This window comes from Podarcis muralis, chromosome 18, assembly GCF_964188315.1.
Source record: "Podarcis muralis chromosome 18, rPodMur119.hap1.1, whole genome shotgun sequence".
NCBI classification, from domain to species: Eukaryota; Metazoa; Chordata; class Lepidosauria; order Squamata; family Lacertidae; genus Podarcis; species Podarcis muralis.
In genome coordinates this window covers 2,785,132-2,811,737 of record NC_135672.1, presented here as the reverse complement: position 1 = coordinate 2,811,737, position 26,606 = coordinate 2,785,132, and the positions used below count along the sequence as shown (strand labels likewise).

General features: G+C 47.0%; 1 protein-coding gene across 1 annotated transcript; it reads right to left on the bottom strand.

The window, feature by feature from the left end:
* MAU2 (MAU2 sister chromatid cohesion factor) lies at positions 1–25,587 on the bottom strand. Its single transcript, XM_028714053.2, has 19 exons — positions 25,015–25,587; positions 21,079–21,096; positions 20,790–20,855; positions 19,596–19,691; positions 18,905–18,999; positions 18,352–18,379; positions 15,101–15,256; positions 13,272–13,418; positions 12,358–12,448; positions 11,040–11,143; positions 9,015–9,092; positions 8,345–8,410; positions 8,083–8,166; positions 7,803–7,852; positions 5,942–6,019; positions 4,372–4,483; positions 2,763–2,853; positions 1,613–1,740; positions 1–601 (listed from the first exon to the last, which is right to left on the bottom strand). Exons 1-19 carry the CDS (start codon positions 25,570–25,572, stop codon positions 527–529), a joined length of 2,121 nt encoding a protein of 706 aa, XP_028569886.2. The 5' UTR covers positions 25,573–25,587; the 3' UTR covers positions 1–526.
* Positions 25,588–26,606: the final 1,019 nt, after the last annotated feature.

Below are 26,606 nucleotides of genomic sequence, written 5' to 3'. Positions count from 1 at the left end.
CCGAATTGATTTCCTTCAAAAAAACAAACGTAACAGCCTTGGGAGTGTGCCAGTTAAAATGCAAGGATGTGACATTATAACAGGCAGGTTCAAATTAGCTGGGTGGTTTCCTCCCCTGCTTCCCCGCACCCAGTTTTTTTCCTTCATTAGAAAATTGTCTGTAAAGTTTTGTTGAAAAGAATCAGCTTAATGGAAAGAAAACTTTTCCACGTGAATTGCGTAAAACCTAATTCTGGGTCAGGGAACGGATGTATCAAAACCCCTTCGCACAATTGTGTGTGTGTTTGTGTGTGTGCAATGCAGACACACACACACACCTGCAATCCAGGCAAAACACAGAGACCGTAAGAAGGAGCTGAGAGTGGCCATGCTATCCTGCAAGTCTGTGAAGTATCCTTCCCTAATGCAACACTTGCAAGGCAAGGAATCTGCAGCCCACTGTCTGTTTAAAAAAAGCTCAGCGTAAGAAAAACCCCAACTCCATCGCCTCCTCTTCTCTGAGTGAAGACTGCACATCAGCCTCCTTTCACAACAGGCTGGCCAGACTGGTGGTGGGTCCGTTCTGCGCCTGGAACTGTACAGGTGGGGGTCCGTCTGTCCACTGCAGGTGGGGGTGGAGAAACACACACACAAGCGGAGGGTCAGTGAGCAACCAAAGTGGGAAATGTTATATTACCCTCAAAACCAGTACCATTTAGCAGCCTGTATTATGGGGATGCTTGACTGTTTACATTTAAGTAGAGTTTATTAGCCACTTTGCTACTCAAAAAGCATCATATGCAGCATACACACTAATAAACAATACACTCCCCAACCAAAGCCCCTAAACAATACTCCAGCTCACAAATAAAAATATCCAATTAACCTATAACATTTAACAAGAAGTTAAACCACCACCATCCCATCCTCCAAATAAAGCAGCACCCACCCAAGTTAAACCCCCATCCCTGTTAAAACAATAATTTTAACACAGCAGGCCTCCTTCCACAATTGGAAACCCACAAGAAGAGCCTAAGCACAACAGCAACAACTCTCCCCACCTGTGATCCCCAGCAACTGGTATTCAAGGGCAGACGGCCTTCCCAACAGTGGAGGGGGAGCACAGCCTTGTCCTCCTCCATGAACTGATCTAATATATTTTTAAAGCCACCCGTAAGAACTGCCCTGCAGCCCATCTAGTCCAGCATCCTGTTCTCACAGTGGCCACCAGATGCCTCAAAGGGAATCCCACGAGCAGGGACTGAAGAGCAACGGTGGCGACTCTGCCCAGCAAATGACATTCAGAGGATTAATTATAATAATAATTGTCACCATTAAAATTTATATACCACCCTTCACTCGTAGATCTCAGGGTGCTCCACAACACAGAATTACAATATTAAAACCATGAAAGAAACGGCAGAAATAAGACCAACAGAAAACCAATAATCCCCCCTCCCACAACACATTTAAAGGGGCACCCTAAACCAGCTCAAATCTGGAAGTTCAGGATGCCTATATAAAGGCAGGCTGGGAAACAGATGCTGCTGGCCTCCTATCGCCCCCTGAACATGAGCTACAGTGGTGGCGGCTGGGGGCCAGAATCCAGCAACGTCCGGAGGGTCTGACATACCGTGATGAGGTTGTGCTCTGGGAGACTACAGGCCTCGATGTGGTCCTGCAGAAGCTGCTGAGAGAAGTTCTGGTGCATCTGCGCGGCTTCGTGGGCATCAATGGCGTTCCCACAGGCTTTGTTCAGGTCTTTTTTTCCGCAGAGGGAAGGGAGAAATGAGGAAAGGAGGGTGAGATGGCAGACTCCTGATGGGGTTACACACCAAGTCTCTGTCCATTTCAGAAGCACCAACCACGAAGACGGTGCAATGTTAGGGAGGTAGGCAGGCATTTGGCCTGTCAGGCCTAATTGCCTTTTTACTAGAACACCAACCAGAGCCAAGGGCAATAAGCCGCACAGTCAGAACTTTCCCCAATATCTCCCCAAGAAGATCCAGGTGCAAAAGATATACAGAGTTAAATTTAGAAAGGGCTTTTCGGCAAATGATATAGAATAAAAAAGATGTTTAAAGTGATTATACCAAAAAAAAAAAAAAAAAAACCACCCTGGAAGCTTTTATCTTAGGGATTATAGAGACAGAATTCCCCCAAAAGATGATTAAGTTGTTCATGTAGGATTCTTTATGCACAAAAATGGAAAGAAGTTCCCATGAAAGAAGAATGAGTCTCCGCCTGCCATGTGGCAGAGCAAACATGGCAATAAAATAAGATGATATACACCTATATGGTAGCTGCACAGAAGGTCCTTGGGAAGCCCAGGAAATGTCCACCATTTCATTTTCACTACCAGGAACGAAGCAAAGGTTCTGTATTTGAATGTGGCATCCCGACTGTTCCCAAACAAAAAAAAAACCACCCAAAAACCTACATATTAACCCTTTGCCCTCTTTCTTTCTTTAAGAGGCCTTATTTTGCAGCGATTGAAAAGCGGAGACTTTCCCCCTCTCCAATCAAAGTTGATTATCAGGCACCTGGAGGAAGAGGGAAAGTCTCTCCCCCCACCACCACCTCTCCTCCAATAACTAGGAAGAGAGTTCACCCTCAAGGACAAGTCAGACGCTTGGTCTATCTTGACTGGCAGGTGCTCTCCGGGGTCTCGCCATCTGCTAACTGCTCCTTTTGAAACAAAACATGCCATCAGCGATTGAGCTGGGGTCCTTCTGCATGCCAGGCAGCTGCTCTGCCACTCACCCGCCTTCTCTGACACTTACCTCGCAGGAGAGCCGATGACCACAGCTGCACGGACATGTCTGGGATCTTGCTTGCCAACTGCATGGCAGGAACCACCATGTTGTTACTCTCCTAAGGGTAGCAGAGCCTTGGATCAAAGGGTGTGAGCAAATCACATGTGGACAAATCCACCCCCACCTCCAAATTTCTGCATGAAATGCCCCACACCCAACCGCAGGAGTGGGCTGTGCCTGCCACCTCTAAAAAGACTCCCAGGAATGGAATTCCAGAATGCCTCAACCCCAGTGGCAGCACACAAACACCGTTTGGAATCACAGTACAGTAGAGCAGGAAGAGACCCAAGAGCTCATCTAGTCCAACCTCCTGCAATGCAGGGAAGCTGCAAGGCAGCTTGAGCAAACTGCACTTCCCCCACCCCCAAAACAGTAGTGTTTTCTAAACTTCCGGTAGCTCTCTTCCAAGTTTTGATTTTGATGTACGGATGGGTAAGAATTACCCTCAGAATGAGTGGTACCCACCATGTTCCTGTGCGAGTCACTATCCCACCTCCAGATCATAGGTTCCTACAGAGACACGGTGCACAGCCTCCTCTGAGGAGCTCCACTGCGTGCGTTGCTGCACTTAGACCGGATGAGTATTCCAACTCACACCTCAGGTAAAGCTGTGGCAGAATTATCCAGATCTAAACGGAAGCAACTCCAGAGCAGCCAATCACACAGAGATGCAGGAGGCAGCTTCCTCCTCACCGAGGGCTCAAATAATCCCATCAATTCACTTCTTGTGGCAGCCTAGCAGAGTTCTCCAAAGGCAGCACTTTGGAAGCAACTGTTCTAAACACGTGGACAGTTATCTGTAGGACTTATTTATGTACAGCGGGGGAAATTACTGTCTGCACTCCAACAGTGTGGAGAGCGACCCAAATGATCAAGGTCCTGGAAACAAAGCCTTATGAGGAACGGTTGAGGGAGTTGGGGGTGTTTAGAATGAGAAGATAAGATAACATGGAAGACAAGATGAGCTTGTTTTCTGCTGCTCCAGAGGGGATGACCCGAGATTCTGGCTAAACATTAGGAAGAACTTTCCAGATGGTAATAGCTGTTCAGCAGTGGAACAAACTACCTTAGGTGATGGACTGTGCTTCACTAGCAGTTTTTAAACGGAGGTTGGCTGCTTTAGCTGTGATTCCTGTATTACAGGGGGTTGGACTAGATGGCCTTTGGGTCCCTTCCAACTCTATCATATATGCTATGATTCATATATTCTATGATTCCACCAGTTTAAAGGGGATGCGGGGCAGGGGGAGGGGATTTACAGTTCCAATCTCCTCAGCAAACCCTTGGACATCTATTCTGTGCATCTCCCCCCCCACCCAACACACACAAATAAGCAAACCACATCACAGAAGTTGGCAACTGATTGTGAGTGTCACAATGTGCCCAATATACTCTCGAGGCACCGCTGCTTTCTTGGCAATTTTGTAAGCAGAGGCCTGATGAGCTCAGGGGAATGGAGAGCACTGCTCGGCGGCATTCTTAAGCTGGATTGATTCCACGCTCCAGTCCCCTTTGGTGACAGAGGAGAAGTGAAACATTGACAAGAGCACGATTCTCGAGAGCCTGTGCTGCTCACCCTGTGATTCCCCAACACATAGAAGATGTGACCCAGGAGGACGAGGGAGCAGGCTGTTAACCGATTCAGGTCTTCCGCGTTTGACATTTTCAACGTCTCCCGCAGAAAACGCCTGTCGGAAAGAAAAGGAGGAGCCTGAAGTGACAACTGGAATGCAACAAGCCCTGCTGGTTTTTGTCCAGTGACCAGAGGCACTTAAAAAGCTGGAATCCCCCACTAACACCCTCCCTGCAAGGTGGGTATTTCCCCCCCAAAAAATGTTCTGTGGATTTCTAAGGGACTGTTAAGGAGCGAAGCTGATGGTGTTGCCATTCTGCCAGTCTCTTGCCTGTAACTGAGGAGACTGGAGACCTTTGGAATTTGGCTGATAATAAGGAGCATGTATTACAGTGGTACCTCGGGTTACATATGCTTCAGGTTACATACACTTCAGGTTACATACTCCGCTAACCCTGAAATGTTGCTTCAGCTTAAGAACTTTGTTTCAGGATAAGAACAGAAATCGGGCTCCAGCGGCGCGGCAGCAGCAGGAGGCCCCATTAGCTAAAGTGGTCTTCAGGTTAAGAATAGTTTCAGGTTAAGTACGGACCTCTAGAACGAATTAAGTACTTAACCCGAGGTACCACTGTACCTGCCTTTTATCCTAAGTCCGCAAGATAGCTCACAACAATTTAAAATCAGACACTGATACAGTCATACCTTGGAAGTTGAACGGAATCCATTCTGGAACTCTGTTCCATTCCCAAAAAGTTCGGAAACCAAAGCGCAGCTTCTGATTGGCTGCAGGAAGCACCTGCAGCCAATCGGAAGCTGCGGAAACCCTGTCAGACGTTCTGTTTCCAAAAGAATGTGTGAAAACCAGAACACTCACTGGCTACCTCAGTGGGAGAGAGGGGAAGCAGAAGGCTCACTCCACCATCTTTGCTGGGGGCCCAGCTCCATCAGGCACCTCCTGCCCATGACCTTTGCCAGCTGGTCAGTGTAGGGAACTACTCATTAGAAATTGCTGCCTGTTTTGATCTTCCTCTTCTCTCCCTGTCCCTTTTCCCTTGTGTGTCGTGGGGTTTTTTGCAGATTGTATGGGCACCAGGGACTGCCTTGTTTTGATTCTATGCAAGCTGCCCTTGGCTGAACAGCAGGATACATAACACTTTACATAATGATAATAGTAATAGTAGTAATCCAAGTTTGCTGGGAGGGGGAAGAGGACAGAGTGGTCTCTCCAAAAAGAGGAACAGGCTAGGGGATGCCTACTTGTGCCTATCACCCCAGCTTTGTCAGAACAATGAGGGTTTCCCACCCCCACTGTCATTCATTCCAATAACCCACCTCTGCACAGGATGCAGTGCAGAGAGGCAGGTTGCCACTTGACTTCACTAAGTGCCATCAAAAACCAGGCACACCCAACTAAGCAGCCCCCATTCTCACTCTCTGCCCTCACTTGCTTTCTCTCTCCCTCTGCATAAGCTGGAACCAGGCACACCCAACTAAGCAGCCCCCATTCTCACTCTCTGCCCTCACTTGCTTTCTCTCTCCCTCTGCATAAGCCAACCAATCCCACACGACTCACTTGGCTTCGTTGTACCTCCCTTGGAAAAAGGAAAAGAGACCTCGGATGTAGAAGGCTGCGGCTCTCAGGCAGTGGGAGCTGGAGGAGAGGCAGATGCAACAACAAAGAAATGGGCATTAATGACAACTGATGGGCAGTGATGGCAATTAACTCTTGATGCAGAGACTGGGGAAGGCACAAGCTGAGGCTGTACTTGGGAGTTGCAGCATTTTAATCAACCACTGCCAAGAGGCAAAAATAATCCAGACTCTGCTTTGTAAACCTCTAAGCCCAATAGTTCCCAAATTCCCTCCCCCCACAGGACACTTCTGCCTTGCATTCAAAAGGTCCCATGTTCAAAACCTGGAGACACTGGGTAACACAGGGCTGGGTGAGCCACTGCCCGTCAGTGCAGACAACGTTGAACTAGAGGGACCAATGGTCTGGTTCAGTGTATGTTTGCTATTCTTCTTCAGAATCTACCCATGCAAGTGGATTAAGGCATGGAAACTGTGTCTATATTATTATTACTAAAATCTGTATACTGCCCTAGACCTGCAGGTCTCAGGGTGGTTCACAACACATTTTAAAAGAGTATTGGATAAGATCTGGTTAAAGAGGGGCATTTTTGCCTGGCACCTAAAGGTGTATAAAGAAGGTGCCAGCCGAACCTGGGAACAGCATGAGAAAGAAATGCCCCCCCGACTTCCAGATCAGCTGAGTAGTAAAAGCCTGCAATAGCAGGCAACGTGTGTTGGGCCTGTTTTTACGCTACAGCCAACGAAGCAGATGGACTATGACAAAGCTGCCTACTGCGAGGTTCGATGTCAAAGCATTTGCTGCTGCTCTTGGTGGCTGCCTTGCTTCCGCTGGCCAGTCAGGGGAAACTTAAAGCTGCCGCTGTGTGACTCAATGGAAGTGCCAGCACTTCTAGGCTTATTGACATGCAGTTATTCTGGTGCGCGAAGAGAGCGCTCACCTCAGGGGTCTGCAAAGGTATTAGAGCCAGCATCAGGTAGTAGAGTGTGGGAAGACCCAAGGACTCCAATCCCCACTTGGCCATGAAGCTCACTGGGTTGCCTTGGGGGTCAGTCACCTATGCTCAGAGTTAACCTACCTCACAGGGTTGTTGTGGGGATTAAATGAGAAGGGGGAGAACTGTTTATACCACCTTGAGCTACTTGGAGGGAACGGTGGAGCATAAAGGAAATAAAAGGAATAGGAATGAAAATAAAAAGCACTTGCTTGTGTCAGGTGGTCACTACTAGTGTTAGAAACGTAAATATATAAGCTAGGCGCCAAATCGCTCTGTAAACCAAGGTTGCAGTCACCAAAGTGGAATGCTGTATGCTGCCTGTTTGGCCGTAATAATAAGCATTCATTCAAAACAGAAAGTCTGTTTGTCATTTTGGGGCAAGATGGCTCTAAAGTCTTATTTTTCAAATAATGGACTGATTGTGATTGATTCTCAGTTAAACATCTGGCTAATTAAGATGACAATCATGAGCTAGGGCAAGAGCTTTGAGAACTTCAGGAAGAAAACCACCTGATGCAGGGACAGTCCACATATCTATTTGGCCTATTTGGACCTTTTTTCTTAATGGTAACTGCTTCTGCTCAGGCTGCACAATAAAAGCATCTTGGTTCCAGAAATTTGTTCTCTATTGTGCAGATAAAATATAATGGATAGAATTCTATGGGATAGGGTATTAGGGTGTGAAAACAGTCCGGATCCAATGATCTCCAGATGGTGGAGACATCAGGCACCATCCTGGCACCCAGGTATCTTCCCTTGGTTGCAAGTGGCCGATAGAGAACTTCAGACACTGGTCACTACTAACCCATAAATCTATTTGCTTCCAAGCATAACTGGCGCACATACCTCACAGGGAAGTTGTGATCTGGATTTATCCTTTCCAATAAACTGTAAAGCTAGAGGAGAGGAGAAAAAGAGGAAGGAGGTTTAATGTTCAGCAATACACATTAAAAACAGCAAAGGGGTACATCTGTGGCTTTCTCAGATGTTGCTGGACTCCCAGCAGCCATAATCAATCCTGACCACAGGCCACACTGGTAGGATGAGGTTGTTGGGATTCCACAGATGTTCCCAACCAGTGCTCTGAAAGGCAAGTCCAGGACTGAAGCCAAGGGAATCGTCCTACCTCTTGATGCCGGTTCCCCTCCCTGATGTAGACGCTCGCCAGGTTAGTCACGATGAAAGCCCACAATTCCTGGTGGGTGGTGAGCTGTGGGTGTGGGGAAGAGGAAGAAAGGCAAAGTCAGAACATGACTAAAAACAACAACAACCCAACTCATAGAAGGCAGGATTTCCCACTTTTGTTAAGGAACTGTGTTTGAAGGAGCATGCCTGGATACAGGAAGCCAATTTCTGGCTCTGTGTTGAGACACTGAATCCAGCCTTACCCTGAGTGCTGTGGTGAACTGAGCTTCCGCGTTGTCCATGCAGTTTACGGAAATGCAGTACAGCCCCTGCGAGGGAAAGAGAGAAATTAACATTCCAAGGTTCAACAACTCTGGCCTCTAGAGAGAGGGGTGGGAGAGAGCATAGAAGCAGCAGTGAGTATAAAACCCTTTTGGCATGAAACTTGATAGAAAATAGAAATGAACAATCCCCTCTCCTCACTACAAAGGAATAGAGCAGGGACCCACCCCCCAAGTTTACTTTCAGAGAAACTGGAAGGGGTGAAGAAGCAGGAGCAGCTTTTCCTGAACTAACAATTTGTCTTTTCTATTCTCTTGCAGCTTTTAAAAATCCAATGCTTATCGCTGCTATAATCTTAGGCAAACTGCTTTATACAGTCCGCCTGGAAAACAGTTTATAAATACTGCAAATAAATCAATGTAAGTTGTTTAAAACAATAAAATATAACAACAAATAAATTTTAACTGGATAAGTTGAAGGAGGTTTACCCCCCACCCACCCCTGCCCCAATTACATGGCTTAAGAAGAAGAAAGACAGAGTCTGTTGGGCTTAATTTTTTTAAAAAAAAAGAAATCCTCTGTGCATTGTAGAGCTGGAAGGGAATCACAGCAAAGTGCATATCCCCATCAAACTCAGGCAGCTATACTTACCAGCAGAGTGTGGAGCTGAGCTGCGTGGTTTGAGAAGAGCCGAGGAGACTGCTGGCAGAGCTGGCAAACCTGGGAGATCTTTTGGAAGACGAGGCAAATGGGAGGGAGAGGTGGCATTTAAGTCAGTGCTGTGGGTTTCTTTCCCCCACAAAGCCCCAGAAGGGTCACCTCCCGCCCTCTGCCTGCCATTCCTCCACCATCTTTCACCAGCCCCAGCTAAGTGATGTCTGCAGTACTGCTGCTGCAGTAGAACACCCCTCTCTCCTCAAGGTGGGGGAGCCTTGGGGCTTTCCCCCAGACCAGCCACCCCCTTTCTGGCCTCCAGCCCCTTGAGGGTTCTTGTCTTGCTGGGATTGTTTCCTTGCACTCCAATGATGCCTCTTGATTGACCGGACCAAGGACAGAGAAGTGTGTCCTGCTCTACAAAGCTAAAATGTTTACCTGTTGTCCCACCCACTTTTGCCTCTGGCCCCACCCACCATGTGGCCCCTGGAAGGTTATCCAGCAGAGAATGTGGCCCTTGGGCTGCCCACCCCTTTGCTAAGACAGCCTTTGCCAAACCACAGCCCCTCTCCTGATCCCAGAATTGTAGAGCTGGAGGGGATCCGATGGTCATCTAGTCCAACCCCCTGCAATGCAAGAATCTAATGAGCTGTAACTGCTATCAGCTGTTTTGGACTGCAACTCCTACCAACTCCAGGCTGCCCTAAGAGCTTCTCAGCGCTGCTGTGCCTTCAGCAAGCACCGCGGGGCTTTGCCTGCTCCTCTGCCCTCAAAGGATGTGAGAAAGGAATCCCTGGAATTCATTTTTATAAATACCGTATTAGATTAAGGTCTGGTTAACTACAATAATACCGTAATTTCACAATATCTTTTTTCTTCTCTTTTTTTGGTTTCTATATGGGTACTATTTCTTGTTTCTTCTTTTTTGTGTCTTACCTTACTCTGCACACTAGGCTTATAACTTTTTTACAACCTGATGTTCCTGTAGCTTAGTTAGATGAACTTTTGCCTAAAAACAAAGGAATGAACTTTGTCATTTCCAAATCTTTTGAAAAGAGGTCACCCCAATATAAATAAATCAATTTTTGTATATGTAACTGTATAATGTATGATGTAATATGAACAGCATGTACAGTGGTGCCTTGCAAGACGAAATTAATTCGTTCCGCGAGTTTTTTCGTCTTGCGATTTTTTTCGTCTTGCGAAGCACGGTTTCGGAAAAGTTTTGGAAAAGCTTCAAAAATCACCAAAGTCTTCAAAAACCTCAAAAAAGGCTACCACACCGCGTGCTATGAGTTGCTCCTCGAAGTCAAGTCGCAACTGTATTAACGGTGTTAAGAAAAAGGAAACAAACTTGCAAGACGTTTCCGTCTTGCAAAGCAAGCCCATAGGGAAAATCATCTTGCGAAGCAGCTCAAAAAACAAAAAACCCTTTCGTCTAGCGAGTTTTTTGTCTTGCGAGGCATTCGTCTTGTGAGGTACCACTGTATATAGGAAAAATCGAGTTTGCAAATTTCCTAATACTTGTACAATGTTTTGTACACTGTGAATCACTTATTATTGCTTAGAATAAATCGTGGTTGTACTTTGCCTTTGTTTCTGCAACAAGCACCATAACATTCCCGCATCACTTGGATTGCGCGTTCTGCACACAGATTACTTTTTGGTACCTGGAGTATGGATGGCTCTTGCTTCCAGTGCTTTTCTGATGCTTTTAAAAGTTCTTTTACAGATGTAAAAATTCTAAACAGTTCCAAAAAGTTTTTAAGAGTGCTAATACTTATGAGTATTATGCTAATACGTTACATATACGGTGATTTCAACTCTTCATTTTGGGGTGACCTTTTGTCGCAACTTAGAAGAATTAGTCCCTTTTTCAGTGTTTCTAAGAAAAAGTTCATCCCTTTATGATATAGGAAATTGTTTTTATAACCCTACTGCACACTTGTTAATTTTGTACTTTTTATTTTTCCATAAAGAATATAAAGCAGGGACCCCTGGAATACAGAAACTGGGCTCTACCTCCTGCAGGGCTGTGGCTTTGTGACCCGTCACGAGGCGGCACATGATGATGTGTTCCAACAAAATCACTTGGAAGGAAGACAAGATAGGGCTGCAGTCCAGCACTGGAAGTGAAGAAGAAATGGCGGCGCCTTTAGTGTGGGTGGAGAGGAGGGCAAGCGCAGCTGTGATAGCCTCTCCAAGGGCAAGTGGAAAGAGCTGCTCAGCAGTCTTGATATTCTATGGGCACTTCTTTGGGCTGGCAAAGCCACCTTCTGGCCCCAGCCTCCTTTTCAATGGGGAAGGGGGGGGGGGGCGGAACTGAGCACACCAAAAAGGGATATGTCAGAAGCAGTGAGGCGAGGGGTCCTTGCATTTCTGAAGTCCCAGAGGGGAATAAAGAAAACTCGCTCATTCACATATGCTTACAAATACAGTGGTGCCTTGCAAGACGAAATTAATTCGTTCCACAATTTTTTTCGTCTTGCGAAGCACGGTGTCGGGAAAGTTTTGGAAAAGCTTCAAAAATCACCAAAGTCTTCAAAAACCTCAAAAAAGGCTACCACACCGCGTGCTATGAGTTGCTCCTCGAAGTCAAGTTGCAACTGTATTAACGGTGTTAAGAAAAAGGAAACAAACTTGCAAGACGTTTCCGTCTTTCGAAGCAAGCCCATAGGGAAAATCGTCTTGCGAAGCAGCTCAAAAAACAAAAACCCCTTTCGTCTAGCGAGTTTTCCGTCTTGCGAGGTACCACTGTAGATCTTGGTTGACGTTGTAGTAACAAAAGGATACCATATTTTTCTGTGTATAAGACGATCTTTTTGCTTAAAAAATTGGCAAAAATTGGGTGTCGTCTTATACACAGATAGTGAATGCAGAGGGGGGACGTGCGATTAATGGCAGCAGCAAGCAGGAGATTGGCAGTGGTGATTGGGCAGGTGATTGGTGGCTGCTGGCAATTGGCTGTGGCTGCGGCAATTGGCGGCTGTGGCAAGTGGGCGGGCAGGTGGGTGAGCGATTGGTGGAAGTCACCCCCCCCCCAAAAAAATGCTAAACAACTTAATTTTGGGTTTAAAATATAGGGCCGTCTTATACACAGAAAAATACGGTAAATGGTATTTGCTGGTAGTGGGTTGGAGATGGGGGTATGACTGGCCTTAGAAAAGGGGACTGACAACCCTCCACAAAAAGGTGGCAGTGATAAAGGGGAGGTGCATAGTGGGGGTGGGGGAGGACACCCTCTGGTAGCGATTTAACATGCACATGGTGAGCATTCCAAGCACGGAATCTCAAAAGAACGAAGACATGGGCAGGGAAGAAAATAATTCCTGCTGCTCACTTTTGAGTTTCTCCAGCTGCATAAGCGCCTTGTCCGTGTACTTCTGTGCCTTCTCCAAGTATCCGGCCTGCATTGAGTGCATTACTGTCACCTGTGGAAACAAACAAACAGAAGCCTTTTGCCATCATTCTGCAAGAAAACAAAAGAGCCAGTGTGGTGTAATGGTTACAAGTGCTGGACTGGGACCTGGGAGGCCAGAGTTCAAATCCTCACTCAGCTCACTGGGTGACATTCGGAGCAGTCACTGCCTACCTCACAGGACTGCTGTGAGGGTTAAATGAGATGGGGGGGGGGGGAACGATGAACGATGTACTCCACTGTGAGTTGTCACACTCATCCCTCACAGCAAAGATAACTTGACCCACTTTCCCACCAAGGGCTATAAAAGAGAATTTTTCATGAGCTGCCCAAAAACTAAAAGAAACCAGCTCTTGTATTTCCTGCAGGGGAGAGCTGAGCTGGCAGTTAATAGGAGCTGCAGGAATCGAGCAAAACATTGGCTGGCTTCACGGTTTTCCCCACGTTGTGATTTTTGCATAGTACATACATATATATATCATGATTTGTGATACATTGCCAGGTGAAAAATTATGAAACTGTTATCATGATATGGACTTCAAAACAGTTTTGGAGGATATATTGATGTATCACCCAGCCTTAGTGTGTATCTGGTATGAGTCACATGCATTGCATTTTAAGTTCTAGACAGTTAGTCCCATTGAAATTAAATGGACATAAATTTCCAGTAGATCTACTCTGAGTAGGACTAACACTGGATATAAACCAAGCCTTTGGCCTCCCCTACCACGGGCCACGCGGCCCCTGTGACCTGGACAGAACAGTAGTGCAACACTGGTATAACTTCCTAGGATGTGGCCCCAATCTTGGGTTCACAGGTGCATCGAGCGGCTCACCAGGTAGACCAGCACACACATGTGCTCCTTGGGTAGCCAGTGGAAGAGGTCAGCAGGGTTGCTGGGCAGGATCTCGTCGTCATGGAGGGTGGAGATGGTCTGGATGCACTGCTGGAGCTGCTTCAGGCAAGGCTTGACACTCTTCACCTGGGGAAAGGAAGGGGTCACCTCAGCAAAGAGAAAAGCTGCCACCTGCTGATTTTAATGTTGTGAAGCGCCCTGAGATCTACGGAGGAGGGGCAGTATACAATGATTATTAATCCCATTGAATGAGGGGGTGGGGTGGGGGGAGGGCTTCCCCTCTGTTCCTCTCCCAGCTGCCTTCCTTCTCTTCTGCTACCCCTCTCGGCTACAAAGCTGTCATGGCACTGCTAGTGTGGGCCCAGGCTGCAACCTGGATGCAGTTCAATTGTTAAGCAGATTTCTAAGTTGTTAGGAGAGTAGCCTGGGAATCCCAAGAAACTCAAAGTTTTCTTTTCGGAATTACAGATAATGATGTAACAAAAGAGTTGGTTAACTTATTTAAGTATATAACAACAGCAGCACAAATACTGTACGACCGAAGATGAAAAGGAGGAGAGGTTCCAACAAAGGAAGAATGGCTTTTGAAAATGATGGGAGTATGCGGAACAGGCAAGATTAACAGCAAAAATTAGAGACCAAAATTACAAAAAAACAACAACCTTGAGGACTGGAGACCTGTTACTGAGTATTTTAAAAAAAACTACTAAAGGGAGATGAAATATGAGCAACAGCATCAATTATTAAAATAAATAGGTTAAACTGTATGTATTGAATAGTGTATATGAAACAGGCAGCATTCAAAGGTAAATATGGAAACCATGTAAGGGGAAGATGGGGAGTCAATAGATAAAGTAATTTATGGTCTATGTTAAAATCTGTAAGGCTTTTTTGTGGGTGAAAAATCAACCAAGAGGGTTTTGTTTTGTTTTTAAAAAAGGAGAGTACCCTGGGAAGAGGGAATGATTATTAAACCACTCTGGGAGTCACAGCTCTCAAAGAGGAATGGGGGCCTCCAAACAACTCCCAGCACCCTCAACAAACTACAGCTCCCATAATTCTGGGGGGGGGGGGGGGCATGACTGCTAAAGTGCTGTCACAGGGCTTCAAATGCATAGCGTGAAAGTGGCGCAAGGGTGCCTTAGTTGGAAAGAAGCCACTGAAATGATTGGAGATGACTTAACCGAGGCCTATTCATTTCAATGGGTCCAGTGTTTCCCAAACTTGGGTCTCGAGAAGATGAAGAGTTTGGATTTGATATCCCGCTTTATCACTAACCGAAGGCGTCTCAAAGCGGCTAACATTCTCCTTTCCCTTCCTCCCCCACAACAAACACTCTGTGAGGTGAGTGGGGCTGAGAGACTTCAGGGAAGTGTGACTGGCGCAAGGTCACCCAGCAGCTGCATGTGGAGGAGCGGAGACGCGAACCCGGTTCACCAGATCACGAGTCTACCGCTCTTAACCACTACACCACACTCCCTCTTGAGCTGTTTTCAGACTACAATTCCCATCATCCCTAACCGCTGGTCTTGCTAGCTAGGGATGATGGGAGTTATAGTCCAAAAACAGCTCGAGACCCAAGTTTGGGAAACACTGGACTAGCCCCAGTAATATTTGCTTGAATACAACCCAAAGGCTCCAATCCTAACTTCACTTATCTGGGAGCAAGCCCAAGTGAATTCAAAAAGACTTAGTTCTAAGAAGACATAGCTAAGCTTGCCACTACAAGCTTTTTGCTTCTAACCGCTGCAGGATGCAAGGATGGGGGAGGGGGAAACTACCAGGCATCTGTAGTGCCTTCCACTCACCTGACCAGCATCCAAGTAATGTGTCACTTGCAGCACCAAGAAGAAGACTCGCAGAGACTCCTTCTGGATGGGGTTCCCCTGCCAGTTCTCCACTATCTGCCCGCACAACGTAAGGAGTGGATGCACCTCTTGTAACTTCCTCTCCATAAGGAGCAGCTGACGAGTATGAAAAAAAGGAGGGAAGAGGCAAAAAAGGAAATAAAATGGCTGCAATCAGAAGATCAAAGTAAACCTTGCCTGTCATGTGACTACTTTAGAATTCTAAATCTGGTCCGGAGGGCTCCGGAGAAACATTTGAGAAGGCTGCAGGGCAAACAAGAAGGATAAATTCATTCATGGCACCCAAGTTTTTTGGTTTTGTTTTTTTAAATGTTTCTATTGTTTTGTTCCAGGTAATTAAAAGGAAAAGCTCTAAGCCCCCCCCCCCCCCGGAATGGTGGTCATCCCCACCAAAAAACAATATATTGGTTTTACTGGCATAAAATGTGCATATGGTTTGTTCAAGTCATCTGGCATTTGTGAGTTAGCTTTTCCATTAGTGCCAGGTGACATACTGCAGCAGTCAGGTTAACACTTAAAGTCCTCCAGTGTTTAGCAATTGTCATCACAAGAGGTTGTATGAGTTCTTATCCCATAAGGTGCAAATTCCTCCCTTTCCTTTCTCATAACAGCTAACACTCTTAATAAAGTCTTAAAATTAACTTAAGATGTTGCGCTTTGTCAAAACTTGCATTTCCAAACATTGTTATTTTTCATGGGAACATTTACTAGAACTCATGACCTTTTGATTTAAAAAACACAGAGTGATATCAAACATCAGCCCTACTCAGAATAGACCCACTGAAAATTAATGGACCCAAATTAGTCACGTTCATTGATTTCAATTTCACTGTGTGAATGAGAAAGTGTGGGGGAGAGGACTGTTATTATGATGACTATTTCATTATTAGGCTGTCCATCAGTTGACTTTTTATATTTTTATCACTGATATTCTGTAATGTGTTTTTAATGTTGTACACCACCCTAGGGACTTCTGATGAAGGGCAGTACAGTGGTACCCCGCAAGATGAACGCCTCGCGAGACGAAAAACTCGCAAAACGAAAGGTTTTTTCGTTTTCGAGTTGCCTCGCAAGACGAATTTCCCTATGGGCTTGCTTCGCAAAACGAAGCTTGCCCAGGGGACAGCGGGTCTTCTCTTTTGAAGCAAGGGGCGGCGGGGAGAAGCGATCTTCTCCCCGCAGCCCCAGGTCCGGGGACAGCGGGAAGCGCTTCCCGCTGCCCCCGGACCTCTTTTGAAGCAAGGGGCTGCGGGGAGATCGCTTTTCCCCGCAAACCCTTGCTTCAAAAGAGGTCTGGGGGCAGCGCGAAGCGCAGCGCTTCTTCCCCGCTGCCCCCGGACCTCTTTTGAAGCAAGGGGCTGCGGGGAGATCGCTTCTCCCGGTGCTCCGAAGCCGGGCGGGGGGGAGGGAACACCTGCCCCAGCTGCCCCGCTTCGGAACGCTGCCCCGAAGCGGGGCGGGGGGGCGGGAACACCTGCCCCAGCCGCCCCGCTTCGGAACGCTGCCCCGAAGCGGGGCGGGGGGGCGGGAACACCTGCCCCAGCCGCCCCGCTTTGGAACGCTGCCCCGAAGCGGGGCGGGGGGGCGGGAACACCTGCCCCAGCCGCCCCGCTTCGGAACGCTGCCCCGAAGCGGGGCGGGGGGGCGGGAACACCTGCCCCAGCTGCCCCGCTTCGGAACGCTGCTCCGAAGCGGGGCTGGGGGGCGGGAACCTCGCACCCCACCGCCGGGCATCGGAACGAGGTCCTGGACCTCTTCTGAAGGCAGGCGGGGGCAAAAGTCTTTGCTCCCCCCGCCTGCCTTCCCGGAACAGCGGAGACTTCTCCGCTGCCCCGGGCGATCTTAAAATGCTGGCGGGCGGGAGCGAAGCGTTCGCTGCCGACCCCCAGCATTTTAAAATCTCCTCGGGGCAGCGGAGACTTCGCTCCCGCCCGCCAGCATTTTAAAATCGCCCCGGGACAGCAGGGGCTTTTAAAATGCTGGCGGGCGGCAGCAAAGCCCTCCTGTCCCCGGAGCTTGCGGGGCGGGAGGTGGGAAGAAGGGCTTTTCTTCCCACCGCCAGCCTTCAGAACAGCCTTCTGAAGGCTGGCAGTGGGAAGAAAAGCCCTTGTCCCCCCCCCCCCCAGCCTTCAGAAGAGGTCGGGGGACAGAATGTCCCCGGACCTGGTCTGAAGGCGGTTTCCCTAGGAACGCATTAATTGATTTTCAATGCATTCCTATGGGAAACCGTGCATCGCAAGACGAAAAAACCGCAAGACGAAGAGACTTGCGGAACGAATTAATTTCGTCTTGCGAGGCACCACTGTATATAAACTGAATGAATGAATAAAATAATAGTACAGTGGTACCTCGGGTTAAGTACTTAATTTGTTCCGGAGGTCCGTTCTTAACCTGAAACTGTTCTTAACCTGAAGCACCACTTTAGCTAATGGGGCCTCCTGCTGCTGCCGCACCACCGGAGCACAATTTCTGTTCTCATCCGGAAGCAAAGTTATTAACCTGAGGTACTATTTCTGGGTTAGCGGAGTCTGTAACCTGAAGCGTATGTAACCCGAGGCACCACTGTACTACTCTGTAGAGCAGATGCTGGATATAACCAACATTATTTGTTTCAAAACATCCCCACAACATGCCATTTGGGTTTCAAGGCTGTGTGGCAAGAATATAAGCAGAGCCCTGCTGGGCTGCACCCCATTTATTTCTGTATTTTTATCTTAATTCAAGGATTCAAGCAAGCAGCAAGAACTAGATCAGAGATGGAGGAACATCTGTGGCTCTACTGATGAACTAGCAGCATGTGACCACCGGCTATACAAGTGGATGCTGGAGTCCAAGATCCAGAGGGCCAGAGACTTCCCTACCCTTGATCCAAGGAGAAGCATTCCCTACTCTCAGCAGAGAATACGACTTCTAAGGTTGGGGATAGGGAACCTGCCACCCTCCAGATGTTGCTGAATTACAACTCCCATCATCGCCCCTGACCATTGGCCGCAATAGTTATTGGAGACATCTGTGGGGGGGGGGGGCACCACAGGCTGCCAACTTCTGTATTAAAGATATGTTTAGGGTGATGTGTGGCTTAATGCAGCCTTCTATTTGTAGGCCACAGCCGAACTGCCCATCTGCAGGTTTGCAATCTAGCAAATCCAGAACTATTTAAACCCATTTCTCCAAACACACATGCAACTTACCATGCCTTTGCTTAGCAGAAACAGGGCTCTGAAAGGAGAGAAAAATAACAAACTGAAGATTCTAAAATACAGGCAAGACAACCAGAAGTGCAAGGAAGCTAAGACCTTTCAATTAAAGTTTTTATACCATGCCTTTCCACTGCAATGAGCTTAATGTATTTAAAACATCTAAACACAATTACAAGCAAGCATCTTAAAACAATTCTATTCTCTGACAGCTAATAACTTCAAGGCTGCCAGGAACAGCATCTTTTGGCCATCTTATGCTTGGGTGAACAGGAATACTTTTCAATTCTTCCTGAAAGCTGATAATGAGAGAGAGAGAGAGAGAGAGAGAGAGGGGGGGGGGGGGAGGACATTCCACAAGCAGGGAACCACCACTGAGAAGGCCCCCATCATGAGCCTGTGACAACCAAGCAGCCCCCAAGGAAGCTTTGTAACTCTCTCTTGGAAGGTTGAATGAGCCCCCAGAGTACCCCTAATAATCCCGGCCCCTGCGCCCAGACTCAACTTTGGTGGCAAAAGACCAGTTGCCCCATAAGAAAGGACTCACCTTGTATATTCTGACCCTACCACACGGGCGTATTCTGCTCCAACCCCCAGGAGGTCACAAGCAGACACCAAATCTTTTTCAAGTGTGTGAAGTTGCTAAATGGAGAAAGAAATACACACATAGTTACATTTCGAAAGTAGGCTACTTCTTCCTTTCAAATCTGATCCTACAGCTAACTGCAGAAGCTGACAGTGTCAGTATTGAGTTTTCTATTACTGTTGGGGGAGGGGCTGGTGGTTTTTCATTTGTTTCCTCAACATGATGTATGAAATATAAATGTGTTATATCGTATATATTATACAATGCAATTATGCATATACATACACACACATATATATACACCTACACACACACTCAATGTAAGTCACTGGGAAACCCTTTGAGTGACAAGTAAGTAGAGAGTTTAATCAATGAAAACAAATCAGTCAGCAGAGCATGAGATTCTTAATCTCAGGGTTGTGGGTTCAAGCCCCACCTTGTGCAAAAGATTCCTGCATTGCAGGGGGTTGGGCTAGATGTCCCTCGTGATCCCTTCCAACTCTACAATTCTTTGAGTAAGTAAACTGATCTGCTCACTTTTGCCTCTGGCCCCACCCACCACTAACACACAGCCCCACTTAAGGTCACACAGAAGGAAACACAGTCCTCCGGCTGAAAATGGCTCACCACCCTTGGCTTAAAATAAGCATACCGCCAGCTGGAAGAGGAGGCGGCAGTGCCAGTATGGAGTCTGCTGTGAAATCTGGATGGCTTTACGAAGCAGGGGTTTTGCAGTGTCGACAGAGTTCTGAAACAAAACAAATCAAATAAAAAAAAAAAATGGATATAAAGGGAGGGACCCAAAGTTCTAACTCAAAACAGGAGAATCAACAAGAAGATGTCAGACTGAGCTAAGAACTTCAGCCAGTACAGATGTACCTTGGAAGTTGAATGGAATCCATTCCAGAAGTCTGTTCGACTTCCGAAGTTCAGAAACCAAGGTTGTTTGGGAACCGAGGTATTACTGATTAGAACTTCAGATATAGAAGACAGGAGCCAAATGGCTCCTTAAACCAAGGTTGCAGCCGCCAAACCAGAATGTCTAGTTGCCATTTTGGGGGCAAGACAGCTCTAAAGTCTTATTTTTCAAAGGATGGACTGACTGTGATTGACTCTGAGTTAAACATTTGGCTAGTGCAGATGACAACCTTGAGCTAGGTTAAGAACTTTGAGAACTTAAAGAAGAAAAGTTACTTGATCCAGTCCATATATCTACTGGCCTATTCCTACCTCTTTTTCTTAATGGTCACATGGACTATTTGTAACGTAGGGCTATTCTTCACAACTGTGAGAATGGCAGTGGGGTAAGTGAACACAAGCAACAACAATTAACTATAACGTTTTTCAGCACTCCTGCTGAGACTGCACATAAAAAGTATTTTGGTTCCTGAAATTCATTTAGCTTGCACAGATAATACATAACTAATAGAATTATACAGGATTAGGTATTAGTGTGTGAAAACAGTCAAGAGCCAATCATCCCCAGGAATGTTGAGAAAGCGCTCTGTTCCATTCTGAGTAACCCAATCTGAGCATGGAAGGAGTGTCTGTCCTCTTGCACTCTGCCAGGCACTCAGGATCAACCGAGCACTCTGTCTCTTGCTTGCCACTACAGATACACACTCCGACATGCAATTCCATGTATCAGCAAGCAATAAAACTGCAAGAGCCTGGCTGCCACATCAGGCCAAAGGCCCATCTAGTTCAGCACTCTGATCTCAGTGTCCAACGAGATGACCTCATGGGAAGCCCACAAGCAGCACCTTTCTAAGTCTTCTCTGGCTGCTGACCCCACTGAACTTCGGGATTTGAAGTACCGAGTGGGAAATATTCTTTCTCTGCTTACCTCTTGACAATACAGCTCCGACAGCAGGCTGGCAGCTTCAAATTTGACATCCTCAAACTGCGGAATCTGACAGCATCCAAGTTAAGCTAATATAGTAAAAAAAAATGGTGGAGCAATTGTTTTAAGGGGTATCCAAAAAACAGGGAGCACAGTTGCTTCTCAAAATTTATATTAACAAAACCAAAGCATGGAATCAATGGGGCTTGTTAAACGCTCTGTTGACACGTAGTTGTGTTTTCCCCTCCAAGAAGCAAAACCCCAGTTTCCATGAGACCAGAAAAAAGGATACTTGCTGTGATATCAGCCACTGTAAGAGAAACAGAGAGAAATGAGGTATTCTGGAATCAACAAAAATGAAGCTCTTGACATAAATGGAAGGGGAAGACTTTGAGACAGCTTTGAGTTGTCACTACTGAGCTGTCTTGTCCCTCACACCATATTTTAATCCTTTCTACAACAGGGACATAGGAAGCTGCCTTCTACTGAGCTAGACATAGCAATGTTTCTCTCCAGAGATTCAGAACAGAGTCTCTCCCTGTCCTACTTGGAGATGCCAGGAATTGAACCGGGGACCGCCTGAACGCAAAGCAGGTGCTCTAACCACTGAGCGATGGGACTTCCCACTGGAAATAAAAGATGAACAGAACACCCTTTTTGGGTGTCCACCTTTCACTTCTCTTTCTTTCTTTTCTGTTCTCAAGATGCCGACACAGCCGTGCCCCTTGAAAAAGTCCACAGTCCACTTTCATTCTCCCCACACACTTGCTGATGGTCTCAGTTCATTCATGGGATGCCCCCACACCTACTTTATCCAGTGTAGGTGTGGCGGTTAAGAGCGGTAGACTCGTAATCTGGTGAACCGGGTTCGTGTCTCTGCTCCTCCACCTGCAGCTTCTGGGTGACCTTGGGCTAGTCACACTTCTTTGAAGTCTCTCAGCCCCACTCACCTCACAGAGTGTTTGTTGTGGGGGAGGAAGGGAAAGGAGATTGTTAGCTGCTTTGAGACTCCTTAGTAGTGATAAAGCGGGATAGCAAATCCAAACTCTTCTTCTCCTCCTCCTCCTCCTCCTCCTAAAGGGCTCCAGCTCAGCCATAGAGCCCCTGCTTTGCATGCAGAAGGTCCCAGGTTCAATCCCCAACTACATCTCCAGGCAAGGCTGAGAAAAGACTTCTTGCCTGAAACCCCCGAGCAGCTGCCAATCAGTGTAGACAGTACTGAGCTAGGTTGACCAATGTTGACTGACCCAGTGCAGTTTTCTACACTCCTACTGAGTTGCTTCCTCCTGCTCTGTTGTTCCTTTTCAAGGGTGTTCTCTTTGCTCTCCCTTCTATTAACTGAGGCAGCTCAAACCACCAAACACAACAAGCAATAAGGGCCCTTTCAACCTTCTGCTTATTCTCTAACACACCGCGACCTCAAGGTCTCTCCTTCTCACTGTTCCACATAGGCACTGCTATATGTATGCACAGCAGGGGAAATTACGTAGCTCAAACCCTTTCCTGTATGTCTGCATGTAACATTTTAACAAAATGGGAGAATTTTGGGCAGCTGTCAAGAAATTCCTACACCATTGTAATAATACAAGGAGTTCAAGCTTTCTTTAGAATGTTTTTAGAATTTGACTGTTTGACTATTTGACTGTTGTTAGCCGCCCTGAGCCCGGCTTCAACTGGGGAGGGTGGGATATAAATAAAATTTATTATTATTATTATTATTATTATTATTATTATTTCTGCCCTTCCTGTTTAACACTGAACTGGGGATGAGGACGCCAATAGGACCATAACCAAAAACGGCCAACGACAGAGAGATGGGGGTGGGTAGCAACATGCTCTGCGAAACCATGAAGTTTGCAAAAGTACAAATATGTTTTTTTGAAACAAAACAAAAAATTATGAGGGCAACAAATACAGCCCAATGAGGGCAGGGGATTGTTATCCTATCAGAGACAGTAGCTGAAGAACTTTTTGAATTTTTTGTTGTTGTTCTCCACCTTGGGAAACAGAATAATATTTTTTTTATAACTGCAACATATGCTGACGGCACACTCCCCCCACCCCGATATATCTACACCTAGCAAACTGTATAACAGGCATTCCCAACCTGTGGCCCTACAGATATTTTGGCCTACAACTCCCACAATCCCTAGCTAAAGGACCAGTGGTCAGGGATGATGGGAATTGTAGTCCAAAACATCTGGAGGGCCGAAGGTAGGGGATGCCTGCTCTATAACATCCACTATCACATCCACACACATAACATGCACCTAATATAAATACTTGACATCCATCCCCAAACACACACACACACACACACACACACACACACGATATATACATCCACACAGATGTAAAAATACTCCGCGTCCCCTTCCTGGACATGCAACACACGACAGACACACAAACACACAACATTAAAATGTAACACCCCTCCACATCACACATGCATGCATACACACAAACACTTGTGCACGCACATAACATTCTCTCTGTAATATATAAACACATATATGCACTGTCTCTCTCACACACAAGCAAAATATATAGTATCTGTGTATATGTGTATATATACACCGTCCCCCACAAAATGCATTACACACACATGGGCAAATCACTCTCTCTCTCTCTCCAGGCTTGATTATTGTAACTCGCTCTACACAGGGCTGCCCTTGAAGCTGACCCAGAAACTCCAGCGGGTGCAGAATGCCGCGGCGAGGCTCCTTACGGGGTCCTTGCCACGGGATCACATTCATCCAGTGCTTTACCAACTGCACTGGCTCCCGGTGGAGTACAGGGTCAGGTTTAAGGTGCTGGTTTTGACCTTTAAAGCCCTATGCGGCCTAGGACCCACATACTTATGGGACAGCCTCTCCTGGTATGCCCCATGGAGGACCTTAAGGTCCATAAATGACAACACTCTGGAGGTCCCAAGATGCAAGGTGGTTAGATTGGCCTCAACTAGCGCCCTGCGGGACTTGACATCAAGACAGAGGTGTTCCGCCTGGCCTTTGGTTTGGACTCAGTCTGACCCTTATGTTTCCCTCCCCTTACGGTTTTGATCTATGGGCTACTTTTAAAATGAGGCTGTATTTTAAATTGCATTTTCACCTGTATTTTAAATGGTTTCCCCCCCCTTATTATGTTTTTATTGGAATTTTACTGGTGTTAGCCGCCCTGAGCCTGGCTCTGGCCAGAGGGCGGGGTATAAATAACATTATTATTATTATTATGACATATACACCTGCACAGACAAAACGTATCTCTCTCTCTCTCTGTGTGACAGCCTTCTCATTCACTGCTCCCTTCCTAGAGAAGCCAAACTGGCTCCTTCCTTTGCTGTCCTTCAGTCCTTCTTGTTGCTGAAGACCTTCCTGTTCCAACAGGCTTTTGGGAAATGACTGCTGGCCCTGTGCTGCTTTTATTCTCATCTGTGTCTTTTCAATGGAATTATAGCTAAAATCTCTCTCTCTATATATATTTTTTTTCTCTCTCCACCCCCATCGTTCTACCCGGACACTGAGGTCCAGCACCGAGGGCCTTCTGGCGGTTCCCTCACTGCGAGAAGCCAAGTTACAGGGAACCAGGCAGAGGGCCTTCTCGGTGGTGGCGCCTTCCCTGTGGAACACCCTCCCACCAGATGTCAAAGAGAACAACAACTACCAGGCTTTTAGAAGACATCTGAAGGCAGCCCTGTTTTGGGAAGCTTTTAATGTTTGATGTATTATAGTATTTTAATATTCTTTTGGAAGCCGCCCAGAGTGGCTGGGGAAGCCCAGCCAGATGGGCGGGGTATAAATAATAAATTATTATTATTATTATATATATATGTGCATGCACACACCATATATTCTCTCTCTATATACATATAACACCACCTGTAAATCCACGTGCAACATAAATACAGTGTATCTGTTATCTGGGCATACAGTGCACGCACACATATATGCATATATGTATGTGCACGCATCTGCACACAATACATGGCATTCCACACAGGCACACAAACACGAATGTGCACGCACAGCCTTCCTTCCTTCCTCTCTCTCTCTCTCTATATATATATATACACACACCCACACCCACACGGGAAATCTCTTTCTATATACACACACACACGGGAAATAAGCTGGTGCTCTCTCTGTCACTGTGTATCTAACACGCCTGCCCACAAACGCCACCCGCCCGCCACCCCACATATGCCCGTGTGTGTCGGGCCTTCCCTCACCGCCTTCTCGAGGTGGCTGCGCGCCTGCTCGCCGTTCCGCGTGTGGTGGTAAAGGACGGAGCCGAGCTGCAGGTGGGTCCGGGCCTCGACGCGCGCCGGCGGCTTCCTGGGCAGCACGGCCTGCAGGCAGTGGACGCAGAGGCGCACCTTGGGCGGGCTGGAGGTGCGGAAGTGCTCGGCCAGGCCCAGCAGCGCCACGTACCACGACTCCGAGGAGCCGCCCGACGACGAAGAGGCCGCCGCGGCCGCGGGAGACGACGACGACGGAGGGCCTCCGGCCGCGGAAGAGGAGGCCGAGGACGACGACGAGCCGCCGCCATTGCCGTCTCCGCCGCCTCCTCCTCCCGCCGCCGCCGCCTCAGCCCCGCCGGGCGGCCCGCCCGACGGAGGCTGAGGCGCCGCCGCGGACGACGATGACGGGGCCGTGGTCGCGGACACCGAGGAGGAAGAGGCGGGCGGGGGCGGAGGCGCCGTCGTCGTCGCCGTTGCGGAGGAAGAGGCCGCGGCGGCGGCGCCGGAGCCACCGGCTGCCCCGGCCGCAGCGCCCACGGCCGCCATCTTAGATTCACCTCAGAAATGATAAGACATGGATTGTCAGGGCCGAGGGGAAAGGGGGCGGGGCGGCGACGCGCGCGGGCCTAGCGCAAAGCGTGACGGGAAAACGAGTGCCGGCGTTGTATGAAGGAAGGAGTGGGGTGGGCTCTTGGACTACAATTCCCGTCAGGCAGCGGGGTGGGGAGGAGTGACGGGAGTTGGAGTCCGACAAGCGTCTCCTGCGCGTGAGGTAAAGGAGATGCGCTCCTCTCGCGAGATTTTTTCTTCCGCACACCGGCTGACGCTTTGTGTACAGTATTTCTGTCTTTTTATTATTTCTGTTTCATTTCTTATTTGTGTGCCGCCTCCCCACAAAACTGTGGCACATCTGGTGGTTAGTTGTTGTGTTTTTTAAAAAAAATACGTTTTTAATGTTTTTATTTTTTACTCTTACTTTTTGGTGCGTGTGGTCCGGGATTTAACAACAAAAAATTAATACTACAAATTTCATTGCCCCCCTATAACAATTTACATTGTAAACTTGAATTGTTTTCAGCCTTCATTTAAATTTTAACTATTGTTTTTAACTTTAAACAATGGTGCTGTGTTAGTTCGGTGTTCACTTCCCAAGATAGAAATTTTAACTACTATTCATAATGCAATACATAAGGATTTAAATTATAATCCTTTCGAGGATAAAAATTTAGCAACATTCAAGGATTATAATATAGTGCATATAGTATTTCTATATTTCATTGATTTCATAATTTCAAAGCGGTTTACAAAACAAAACGGTATAATCAAGAAAACAACCCTATTTAAAACATACAAAAGTTAAAATATTAAAACGATGAAAATATATAAAATATCAAAACGATAGAAATATCTTATTATATTTTTCTATTATAATAATACTGTAGTTATAGCAGATAATAGTACATATTTACCATAATATTATAGTACGCTATTATACGAAATACAGTACAGTAATATTAAAAAACCTGCTAGCTACAGTTGTACATAGTTCCTCGTATATAATTGTTTATAAACGGTAGGGA

Coding starts and splice junctions, on each gene's coding strand:
- MAU2 (XM_028714053.2), bottom strand. CDS start 25,572: ATGGCGGCCGTGGGCGCTGCGGCCGGGGCAGCCGGTGGCTCCGGCGCC. Junction 7,853..8,082: donor AGGGGAACCGGCATCAAGAG/GTAGGACGATTC, acceptor CCTCTCCTCTAG/CTTTACAGTTTATTGGAAAG. Junction 602..1,612: donor CAGAGCACAACCTCATCACG/GTATGTCAGACC, acceptor CCCCACCTGCAG/TGGACAGACGGACCCCCACC.